Raw genomic sequence first — 12,852 nt, 5'->3', positions numbered from 1 at the left:
ATATAACATATATACTTTAAAATATAATTTAATATAAATTAAGTATAATTTATATTTATAATATTAATATTGTAGTAATACTAATATAATACATATATAACTATAATTATAATATTGTCATTTAATTATGACATATAATATTATGTAATAATATATTATATATATTTTATATTAATATTATATATTTTATATCTAATAATATAATAAACTCAATAATTTACAAATCAATTTCAAAAGTCAAATAAGCCAGTCACAAAAAGTTATATACATTTCATTTACAGGAAGTTCCAAAAAAAGGCAAAACTTTAAGAACAAAGAGCAGTTTAGTGGTTACCAGAATCTGGGGGTAATGGGACTGCTCTCCATGAGACTACAGTACAGTTCATGATTGCATACACTTGTCAAAATTCACTGAATTGAACAGTTTAAATTGGTGAATTTTATCATGTAAATTATGCCATAATAAAGGCACTTAAAAACAAAAATACTCTTAAAGCCTAAGAATATAAATCTGCAAAAACATTTCTTTTCCTCTTATTTAACAATAGTATTTTAGCAGACATTTTCACCAGAACTACATCACATAGCTAAAAAACACTAACCAAATACTTATTCAGGTATTAAATTAAAATTATTCTAAATAGTTGAAATCATTTATATCACAAACTTTAAAAGATACATAGTTCTCAATTCTTTATCAACATTTCCTTATCTTCCTAACCCCATCTTGTGTTGTATTTTTAATATAACCACTGAATTGAAGAAATCAAGTAAGAATGAAAAAAATAATTGTTTTCAATTCTGAAAGTATGAATCAAAATTAATTTAAGAAATTCCTCTTGTCATTTGTATTTAACGAAAGAAAGGTTCTAAAGATACAGAAAGGGAATCATGAACTGCTTAGCCACATGCCACAGGGAATGGTCTACTAGTATGAAAAGTTCCCTGGATGATACCGACCAAAAATATCTGGCAAGCAGGAGAAACTAAAAAATTTACTGTTTGCAAACTTTTATTTGTAACTAGAACAGAGGCCAGGATTAGTGATTTAAAAGCAGAATTATTTATAATTTTGTTTAAATATGTAACATCAGATGTGCTACAAATCCCTGATACTCTACCTTTCCTGAGGATGGAGGAGAGGGACTAGCACAAGGACTTGGATAATTACTGCTGTCTGTAGATTTCACAGAAGATTGATCTGACCGGTCCTCAGTGCTTCGTTTAGGATGCAAAATTCCTCTATCTTTATACTTCTGAGGTTGGTGTAGTGCTGGAGCTGGAGATTTCATCAATACTCTTGAGTGAAAAGGAGGAAGCAAAGATCAGTTACACATAAGATCATAATACAAAGCAGACTCCATTTCAAACCAAAGTTCAATGATTCTGTGATTTATGGAACAGTATTTTAAAAGGCAATTTCATTCTTCTATTACATTTAGAAGAAAGGGTTGTACTATTAGGGTACACTTACAAAGATAACATTTTTTTAAAACAATACAAAAATACATTAAAAACAACCTATAAAAATTTTTAATTTAGATACCCAAGTATTATTTCCCTTACAAACTCCTAACCTCTTTTATGACAGTCTAGAAGAAATCCTAAACAATTATAATGTCATATATTGATGCCTAATGTCTTTTAACATTTTAAAATTATTTAAATACATCTATGCTAATGGCCTTTACTAGGAAATCACCTACTCCACCTCTCTTCCATTTGCATATATCTTAAAACCAAACAGATTTCAAAAGCATACTAAAAATTACAGCATGGCAAAATGGAAATAATACTGGACTAGAGTCAGGAGAGAGGATTTTCAGACAGAACTAAATTTACAACTAATGAGGTAGGTGATCCTGGGCAAGTCTTTTAATTTATCTGAGCTTTAATATCCTTAGCTATTAAATAAAGGGATTAAACTAGATAAACGCTAAGATTCTTCTGTTTTAAAATTCTATGAATAAATGCAGCAAAAATGGCAGTCAAGAATTTTATAATTTTTTTTAAAAGTATACATCTCAGTGGAAAACGAGACATTAAAAAACAAAGAAGACATTAAGTACTTCCTAAAGCAGTATAATATAAAGTTTATAGCATTACCTATAAAATATTCTTGCCAAAAGAAAAAAAAAATGTTCTTGCCAAAATACTGGATCTAATCAAGCCCTGAGAGCTAACCACATCCATGAAATATGCAGGGTATAGCAATAAAAAGAGACATATCCAGAATGTGGTACATCTCATAATACCACTGACCTAGTTCCCTAAGAAAAGTCAACAAAGGAGCTCTAGATCACAAGAGATTCAAGAAACAAGACACCCTAATACAGTGCATGAGTGAGTCCTCCCTGAATGCTGTTTCAAATAAATATAGTTTGAGAATTGGGGAAATGATTATTTTATTGGGACTGATTATTGGATTTTGATTGTATAGGAAAAATGCCTCTATTTTTTAAGAGATTCAAATCTAAATACAGAGGAGTAAAATGACATGATGTGAGAGACTGATTTTTAAATATGTGAACAAAAAAAAAAAGGAAGCAAGAAAAAAATAATTGGGTAGATACAGCAAATAGGTGAAAATCGTCAGAGGATAAGATGGCTGGATGGCATCACCGATGCAATGGACATGAACTTGGGCAAACTTCAGGAGATGGTGGGGGACAGAGAGGCATGGAATACTGCAGTCCATAGGGTCACAAAGAGTTGGACACAGCTGGGAGACTGAACAACAATCATTTACTTTGCTGTGTTTATATATAATAAATAAACAAAACATTAAAAAAGTCATAAACAGTTCATAAACTTCCATGAGCCTTGCAATTATAATTACTCTGCCTTCAAAATAAGTTAAAATAGCTTATCCCCACATTTTGCTTTTCTTTCAATAAATATCTTGGATTCAATATTTCTTTCACAAATAAAATAGCTAAAGCCTAAAAATGCTAACAAAAATATATAATGAATAAACATGTGAATAATTATTAAGAACTTGATGAATATAATAAACCAACTTTTCAGGGCTTTTGTCTTTAAGAATTAAAATTCAATGAATTATCAAGTTATACCTCTAAAATTCCATCATTCTTACCCTGGCAGATTATTTACCTGAAAACTAGGTAACAGAACTTAATTGAGGGTAATATCTTATTAAAATAAAATTGATACTTCCAATAGAACTAAATGCCTACTTTTGCAGTTTCCAATTTGATCTTTGATTCTGTGCTCTATTCTAGCTTTTCTCTCTTCCTCCCCAAATTTTGGCTCCCCCTCAAATTTCATGCATGTAGAAACAAAGCATTTGTATAGACCCTTCCACCTACATTTTCATTTAAGAGAATCAAAGAATTCTGATAACTCAGTTATACCTCATTTTTCTTATAGAAAAGATGTTTATTCTTTGTAAGCAAATTATTATGTAAAAAATGACAATTTAAAAACACTGGTTTAATTTTAACATGGGATATGGGCATTTCCCATGTTTTAATAGTTTCTTAAACTTTTTAAAATAACTTTAATAAAATGTTTTTATTAAAAGAAATTATCTGATCTATATTTTGCCATCCTAGTGTGAAAACTCTAACTATAAATACCTTTTCTTCAAGAAGCAATTCCAGAAAGATTATAAAGAAAGATTATTCTCCATTCAAAAATACATCTTCAGAAGAGTCCTTAATCTATTTCTCACCATGCTACATCAGTTTCAGGCCTTGTCTATTAAAACTACAAAGTCTAAAAGTATATGAAATTCTTTATCTCACTGTTCAAAAGATAAAAGAATAAAGAAAGCAAGGCTACAATCTATAAGGAAAGGAAAATGGCAGATATTGGTATCACAGGAGAAAAAATGAATTTATAAGATAATCAGTTTCTAAAGCATAACTAATATTACACTTTATTATAATTATGATTTTCTCCTGTATTTCTAATTTTTATTAAATGAGTATACATTACTTTTATAAAGAAAATAGGAAAATTTTCCTCATAAATGTATGTGTATAGTATGTATGTATATGTATATAAACACATGTGTGTATAAATAGTCCCTCTGAATATATATATATATATTTTTTTTTACAGAGGAGTCTATAAATAAGTCTACCACATAATTTCTATGCAAATATATTCACATATTCGAAATAACCCTTGTTCAAGGAAATTTTTCGAAAAATCTTTTTAAAAAGAGGAGTATCTAAGTAGAAAATGTATTTTTTACTATTTTCTTTTTTGCTTGGCCGTATCTACATCAGAGAAAATGGTTTAGGGGCACACATTATTATAAGCAATTGGTTGAATTATTCCTAAAATATTATATATGAAAAACTTGGAAACCATCATGTATTATTCCTTTTTACTGAAGTCTTAACTGATAACACACCTTTATGCTTCATTCAAATAAGTAAAATCTGACCAAAAGACAGTAGGTACTAAATATTCCATCTGATCCTTGAAAAACAATAAGCATCAAAAAAAAAAAAAAAAAAAAAATAAGCATCACATATCTTTTATGCTTCCATTATTTCTATTTTCAATTTTTAACAATGAAATAATATTCTTAGCACAGAGATAATATCTACTATATTGTTCAAACTAGCATTCCAGGCAAGAATGTTGTCTCTATTATCCATTCTATCAGAGTAAAAAAAAAAAAAAAATTAACTGATATAAAGAAATACAAATTGGGTTCTAACAAACATTTTTACAACCAGAAATATTTCTAAATCATGGCCAACCATTCACTATAAATACAACATTAACAAATACATTTTGGAAAAATTATTCAATATAAGAGCTCTCAATAATCATATAATAAAAAATTCACATCTAATTGCCAAATGATAGAAAGGATAAAAGAATTTAGCTAAATTGTAAGAAATTTTGCCAAGACAGTAAATTTATTTTTAATATATGTATTCCTCTATTCAACAAAATGTAACCTTTCTGAAGAGATTTGTTTTTCATTTGTTATACATTGCTATATGCCTCACACCAAGAACACTAAGCATTTAATATGTCCCTGTATGAACAAATGAATAAAGTACTTTTCTGTACAAAAACCAGTCAGTTTTATTAATATCTAGGTAAGACTTGGAAGGAGACAGTTCTTCTAAATGGCCATAGCCAACACTTTTTGCTGTATCTAGGAAAGATATGACTTGACATATATGAATTAAAATGCATCATAAAAAATGCTGTTATCTTTTTCATAGACCCTAAATTTGTCAATTCTGAAAATTAAACATTTTGAGCTTTTCCTGAAAAAAAAAAAAAAAAATTCCTTTTTAAATAATTCAAGACCCCAGGAGCTTGAAATTCTTCGTATTATCTAACACTTAAAAGAATTAAGTTTTAAAAGTAATAAATTCTTCCCATTTTATTGTAACCTTTTTGCATATCTCAGATTATAAGAAAGTAATTTTTAAATATTATAAAAGCATGTGATTCTATGATAAATAACTATTTCCTAGAGAAAATATCTCATTTTAATAAAATGCTATAAATTTACCTTTCTGCAGTAGTAGACTCATCAGAAAATTCAGTATCTGCTGAACTTTTTCTACTATTATTTGACCTCCAAGACGATGCCAAAGGAAGTTCTTCTGAAGACATAGGTCTTGGCCTTTGGCCAATCCCAGATGGCTGTTGTAAGCCTGCAGATTGTTCTTCAGTGCTTAAAACAGCTATAATTGCTCTTATAGTAGCTTCATCAACTTGAGACCAAGGTTTGGATGGAGCTCTCATTCGACGTAAAAATAAGCTGTGCCACTTCTGTCTAAGTTGAAGCAATAAACTGGCTGCCTGTAAGAAAATAACTTTTTTCAGTTCAAATGAAAGTGAAAGTCGCTCAGTCGTGTCCAACTCTTTGGGACCCCACAGACTATACAGTCCATGGAATTCTCCAGGCCAGTACTGGAGTAGGTAGCCTTTTCCTTCTCCAGAGGATCTTCCCAACCAAGGGACTGAACCCAGGTCTCCCACATTGTGGGCAGATTCTTTACCAGCTGAGCCACAAGGGAAGCCCAAGAATACTGGAGTGGGTAGCCTATCCCTTCTCCAGTGGATCTTCCCGACACAGGAATCGAACCAGGGTCTCCTGCATTGCAGGCAGATTCTTTATGAACTGAGCTATCAGGGAAGCCCTCAGTTCAAATTGGTAACAGCAAAATATGTACCACACTTGCAAGACAATTATTTATTAGTCTGAAATTGTTTCCAAAGAACACATTTCATATATTTTATTATCAATTTCATTCATTTTGTTGCATGAAAAAAATAAAATTTCTTTACTATTTTGAGGCACTAGAGACACAAAATCAAGTTATACAGTCCAATGAAAGAGAAAGAAAAACAATGTGTGGTAAAGTGTGATTAATACTGGAAAAGTAACAGCAGGGTAAATAAAGAAAAAATACATTTAATTTCATTCATATTTTATTTTACTGCCAAATGATGATGTCCAGAAACCAGATGAATTCATACAGAGAAAATCCTAAGCTAGAGATACAGATAAGATGTGCCTAGAAGTTATCAATGTACAAATGATTACTAAATCTACACGCAGAGGTAAGGCCCCTAGAAACTGTGCAGAGACAGTGTACAGTAAAGAACATACTACTGGTGAACATCCAACATTTAAGGTACAAGCACATACAAGAGAGTACATGAAAGAACCTAAGAAGGAACAGCCTCTCTAGATAGAAGAAGAATCAGCAAAGAGTAGTATTACAGAAACTAGTGACAAAGAAGTTGGACAGGGGTGAGGAAGGAAAATGGGGAAGGGATGGGCAATAGTGTTAACTATGAGAGAAAGGCCACATTTATCGAGAACAGCAGTCTGGCTGTGACAACATGGAGGAGACAGCATCGACCATGACAAGTACAGTTTCAGTGAAGGGAAAAATTGATGGGAATGGAAATGAGACTGCAGTAGGTTGAAGTGATGAAGGAATGCATGTAAAAAAGTAAGCTCTAGCCAGTATCAACTTTTGACAGTTCGTATTGTCCCCTAAAAGGATATAAAATGATCTTTAAAAGTAAAGACAGAATTAAGGGAAGGCTTTGTCAAGAAAAATTTTAATCTGATAACAAACATTCATCTTTCCTACTTGAGAGATACATGTAAAGAGAAAAAAGAATGACCTAATATCTTTCCCTTGAAACAGAGTTATATAAAATAAAAGAATTTCTTGTGTACCCAGCACTCAGTATTTTCTTATATGAACAAACATATTCAAATATCACCATGCTCAAATACTAAGTGACACCTAGGTTTTTCAAATCCTCTATAGGAGTAAACCACAACATGTCAGAGAATGTAGCAGGGCCCTGTGAAAACTGAAAAACAAGTTGTATTATATTCTCTCACACTAAGGGCTCAATTTTAAAGAGACAATTTTCATCACACCGTGTATAGTTCACACAACTGAATGAAAAAAATCTATCACACTACTAGAAAGCAACTTACCTCTGGCTCTAGTTTGAAACTGAGCCACTCATCAAGTTTTAAAGTTGCCAAATTAGCAGTAGTCCTGTCTTCCATTTCACTATCACTACTGTCATTAGGAATACCATCCGCTGTCCAAACACGTATGGAAAGGAAAAGAAATTAATTCACTTTTACTATCTAACATCACGGCAAAAAAGTAAGCCAATACAGATACTCTGCATTTACACAAATCCTCCAGATATACTAACAATTTGTGTGGAGAGTTCTCTAAACACAGCAGGTCACAAATAAAACTCAGCATCTGGCCATTCATTATTTCTCTACTCAAATTCTAAATATCAGAATTTCTCAAATCTTTTTCTCAAATTTTTATATCCTCAATGCCTAGCACAATAACTGACATAAATAAATATTTGCTGAAACACCAAATAACAAAAAATTGAAAATAATCAAGATATCCAACTATAAAGAAATATTTTAAATGCATTCTGTCACTTTAATGTGACATAATATTTTCCAACCATTAATATGAAATATTAAAAATGCTTTCTATATTTTGTATTTTGTGAAACAAAAATAGAATATAAAATAACAGTATGGGTGAAATACTAAAATATTTAAACACACAGAAAAAATATATAATATTAAAAAGTGTTTGCATAAAGATAGTAGGATTATGGGTAACATTTCTTTTAAACAATTACCTTTATTTATGGTAAACTATTATTTAAATTCAAGTGGAAGAAAAAACTAAACTTCCTATCAGCAAGATTAATCAAAAATGCACAAATCAATATCAAGCTACCTTAGAAATCAATTTCAAGAATAGTGGTATATTTTAATATTTTTTAATTAGTCTTATTACATCAAAAGGGAGCTACTACCACATAAATTTCTATAATTTCAAATTTTGTTTGGTTTAATAAGAAGAAAAAAACAGAGTTTTCTCTCAAATAGATTTGTATTTCCATCATAATATATTTACCACGAAAAGATGAAGGTTCCTGAAGAGCATTACTTGCCAACCTAGCTGGTCCACAAAATACCAATACAGTGACAGGTGTCACTGATGAACAGCATCTAATATTAGCTATCCTATGAGCTCTGGTCATTTCATCATAAATAAGCCAATCTGTGGGCAGTGCCTGGATTGCTGCAGTTTGACCGTTAGCTGGAGGAATCTATTAGGAAAATAAATTTTAAAACTGTTAACTGAATTTATTACTTAACTTACTGGTAATTCTTTTAAAATGCACAAAGTCCCTCAGCAAAATAGATGATGCATATATTACTACTCAAACAAGAATTAAAGCAAATCACTGCTCACGTAGTTTGTACAAAAGTCCCTTAATACTTAGCACATTACTTCTTTCGAGTCTATCAAAATTTTGTTCCAGTGTTGAATTGTACATTTATAACTAATTTTGCAAAGCATGTTGGTATTGGGAACATTTTTCATTGATTTTCAACTATTTAAATTAGACAAGTTTTACCTCAAGGCCAAAAAGCATTCAAAAAGTTTTACCTTTTTATATTGAGGCTGACTGAGAACTGAAGTGGGATGAAACCGTACTTTTTTCTCCTTTGGCCCTGCCAATACTACATTCTCTCTGTCCACATGAACTAAATGAGGATACATGCCTGCAACCAATGCAGCTTTAACAACAGCCCAGTTCTCAGAATTTGTGTTAACATCTCGAATGTCACCACCACCTCTTGCTCTCACAAAACCTAGAAAGATGAAAGAAACCACACCAACTTTTTCTACTTCACAAGATACACTTTTAAATCTGTGGTTTTCACAAAAAAAATAATGTATAACTGATACAAGTTTAATGATTCAAATTTCACAATAATTCATAAAATTTCTTCTGAAATATAGAAGCAATGTTCTAAGAAAGTTTAGGTTTACTTAGACTAAAGTAAGCAGTAGATACACTGGGAAGTTGTGGACAAAAAAAAAAAAAAATACTCTTACAATGAAGTTCTCCATAAACAGCTATCAGAAGCATCCTAAAATCATACCTAAAAACCTAAAATACTCTGCTGAATGGTATTAATATCATGTTGGTTGTGATAGACACTAATCCTGGAAGTGAAGTCAAATAAATATAAAGTATTCTTGCTTGAATTTCAATAGTCCTTCATATCTCCCCATATTTGAAACAACTCTAAATCCTCTGGTTCATGCCTTATATCACTTTGGCACTTGAGCTATTCTAGGAATCCAGGCTTAGGTACTTTTCTTCTATTTCCTCAAGATAAAATGTCACTCAAAAAGAAATTCAAAGAAACAATTCTAAAATGATATAACAAAACTGGCATTCTCTAAAAATCAAGTGCCTTCATGTGCTTACTAGTTGTTTAATATTCCAAAAATATAAAGGACAGCATTCATATCAATCTACTTAATTTTTAGCAATTTCTCTTCCATAAAACTAATTATTTATTAATAGCAATAAAATATAACAAGTACCATACCTAAATCTATTTTCCAAAAAATATATTATAAATTGTTTATTGCCAACGTTATAAAATCATTCATCACCCACAGATTCTATAATATCCTTTTTTAAATCAACAAACAAAAATTAATATCATGCAGAAGTCTACAAAGTTAATACAAAGAAGTTCATTAACAAAAGATATACAACATGATAATGTTATTAAAATAATGCAAGATGGCATTAGTTAACATAAGAAGTACTATAAGGTATAGGCAGGGTACTCCCAGTAGTTGAAATAGGTTCTTTGGAGGAAAACTTTACCTGACGCTCTAAGTTGACCAAGCAACTGAGTTCTCATGCCTATGATTATTTCCATGGTAGCTTGTGAAAGAAAATTCTTTTCACAAAAGGCTCGTTCCCACCCATCACTTCGAGCTTTCTGCCATGCCTATAAAAATAAAATTACACAAAAGACACATAACTTCTCAGTTAAGAAGCAAAGTAACTGAAAATCATTATATTAACCACTCAAAGTCAATTCTTTTTCTAATTCTGTTACAAATAAAGAAAACAAGTAAACAAAAAAATACTCATAGATATAGAGAACAGATTGATGACTGCAAGACGGGGGAGGTTAGGGAAGTGGAGGGTGGGTGAAACAAGTAAAGGGGATTAAAAGGTACAGACTTAAAGTTATAAAATAAATAAGTCCTGGGGATGTAATGTACAGCATGGTCTATAGTTAATAACACTGTATGGTATATCGTAAAGTTTCTAAGAGAGTAGTTTTTTTCATTGTTGACATGAACATTTATTTTTTAAGTAATTTTTATTGGAATATAGTTGATTTACAATTTGTGTTAGTTTCTCTGCACAGCAAAGTGAACCAGTTATATGCATACAAATATCCACTCTTCTTTAGATTCTTTTCCCCTACAGGTCATTACAGAGTACTGAGTAGAGTTTGCCGTGCTGTACAGTAAGCTCTCAATAGCTATCTATTTTATTTATAGTAGTGTATACATGTCAATCTCAATCTCTCAGTTTATCCCTCCCTCCTCCTTTTCCCTTTGGTAACCATAAGCTTGTTTTCAACATCTGTGACTCTATTTCTGTTTTGTAAATAAGTTCATCTGAGAGTAATTTTTGTTTTTTGGCTGCACCACACAGCATGTAGGATCTCAGTTCCCTGATGAGGGGTCAAACTTGCACCCCCTGCACTAGAAGCACAGAGTCTTAACCACTGGACCACCAGGAAGTCCCCAAGAGTGACTTTTTCTATTGAGACATAATTGACTTACAACATTAGCTTTAGGTGCATAATATAATGATTCAATACATGTATATATTGTGAAATGATCACAATTTTAGTTAACAGACTAGAGGGTAGATCTTAAAAGTTCTTATCACAAGAAAAAAATTTTTAGCAAGGAAAGGTAAGAAAGCCTTCTTAAGGGAACAATGCAAAGAAATAAAGGAAGACAACAGAATGGGGAAGACTAGAGATGGAGGAGCCTGATAGGCTGTAGTCCATGGGGTCGCTAAGAGTCAGACACGACTGCGTGACTTCCCTTTCACTTTTCACTTTCATGCACTGGAGAAGGAAATGGCAACCCACTCCAGTGTTCTTGCCTGGAGAATCCCAGGACGGGGGAGCCTGGTGGGCTTCCATCTATGGGGTCACATAGAGTCAGACATGACTGAAGCGACTTAGCAGCAGCAGCAGCGGAGATCTCTTTAAGAAAATTGGAGATACCAAGGGAACATTTTATGCAAAGATAGGTACAATAGAGGACAAAAACGGAAAGGACCTAACAGAAGCAGAAGAGATTAAGAAAAGGTGACAAGAATACACAGAAGAACTGTATAATAAAGCTCTTAATCACCCCATAACCACAATGGTGTGGTCACTTACCTAGAGCCAGACATCCTAGAGTGTGAAATCAAGTGGGCCGTAGGAAGCATTACTATGAACAAAGCTAGGGGAGGTGATGGAATTCCAGCTGAGCTATTTAAAATCCTCAAAGATGATGCTGTGAAAGTGCTGCACTCACTATGTCAGCAAATTTGGATAACTCAGCAGTGGCCACAGGACTGGAAAAGGTCAGTTTTCATTCCAATCCCAAAGAAAGGCAATGCCAAAGAATGTTGAAATTACTGTACAACTGCACTCATTTCACATGCCAGCAAGGTAATGCTCAAAATCCTTCAAGCTAGGCTTCAGCAGTATGTGAAATAAGAACTTCCAGAGGTACAAACTGGATTTAGAAAAGGCAGAGGAACCAGAGATCAAATTGCCAACATATACTGGATCATAGAAAAAGCAAGCGAATTCCCATAAAACATCTACTTCTGCTTCATTAGCTATGGTAAAACCTTTGTATGGGTCACAACAAACTGTGTAATATTCTTACTGAGACAGAAATACAAGACCCCATTACCTGCCTCCTGAGAAACTTGTATGCAGATCAAGAAGCAACAGTTAGAACTGGACAAGGAACAACTGACTGGTTCAAGACTGGGCAGAAGATTGTATACTGTCACCCTGCTTATTTAACTTATATGCAGAGTACATCATTTGAAATGCTGGGCTGGATGAAGCACAAGCTGGAATCAAGACTGCTGGGAGAAATACCAACAATCTCAGATATGCAGATGATACTACGTTAATGGCAGAAAGTGAAGAGGAACTAAAGAGCCTCTTGATGAAGGTAAAAGGAAAAAGCTGGTTTAAAACTCAATATTCAAAAAACAAAGATAATGGCATCCAGTCGTATCACTTCATGGTGAATAGATGGGGAAAGAGTGGCAGATTTCATTTTCTTGGGCTCCAAAATCACTGTGGATGGTGACTGCAGCCACGAAATTAAAAGATGCTTGCTCCTTGGAAGAATAGCTATGACAAACCTAAACAATGTATTAAAAAGAAGAGACATAACTTTACCAACAACG

The 12,852-nt window shown here is 32.3% G+C and overlaps 1 protein-coding gene across 5 annotated transcripts in view; it reads right to left on the bottom strand.

Moving 5' to 3' along the window:
- YTHDC2 (YTH N6-methyladenosine RNA binding protein C2) overlaps positions 1-12,852 on the bottom strand; it is a 119,761-nt gene that overhangs the window by 13,356 nt on the left and 93,553 nt on the right. For all 5 annotated transcript variants that reach the window (XM_055536515.1, XM_055536512.1, XM_055536516.1 and 2 more), the window contains 6 exons: positions 10,222-10,348; positions 8,979-9,184; positions 8,439-8,634; positions 7,472-7,581; positions 5,513-5,805; positions 1,122-1,299 (listed from right to left, as the gene is read on the bottom strand). In XM_055536515.1, the coding sequence (XP_055392490.1) occupies positions 1,122-1,299; positions 5,513-5,805; positions 7,472-7,581; positions 8,439-8,634; positions 8,979-9,184; positions 10,222-10,348 (1,110 nt within the window). The remainder of the gene's footprint in view (positions 1-1,121; positions 1,300-5,512; positions 5,806-7,471; positions 7,582-8,438; positions 8,635-8,978; positions 9,185-10,221; positions 10,349-12,852) is intronic.

This window comes from Bubalus kerabau, chromosome 10 (genome assembly GCF_029407905.1).
Source record: "Bubalus kerabau isolate K-KA32 ecotype Philippines breed swamp buffalo chromosome 10, PCC_UOA_SB_1v2, whole genome shotgun sequence".
NCBI lineage: Eukaryota > Metazoa > Chordata > Mammalia > Artiodactyla > Bovidae > Bubalus > Bubalus kerabau.
The sequence above is the reverse complement of the archived record's forward strand: the minus strand, read 5'-3'. Positions and strand labels throughout refer to the sequence as shown.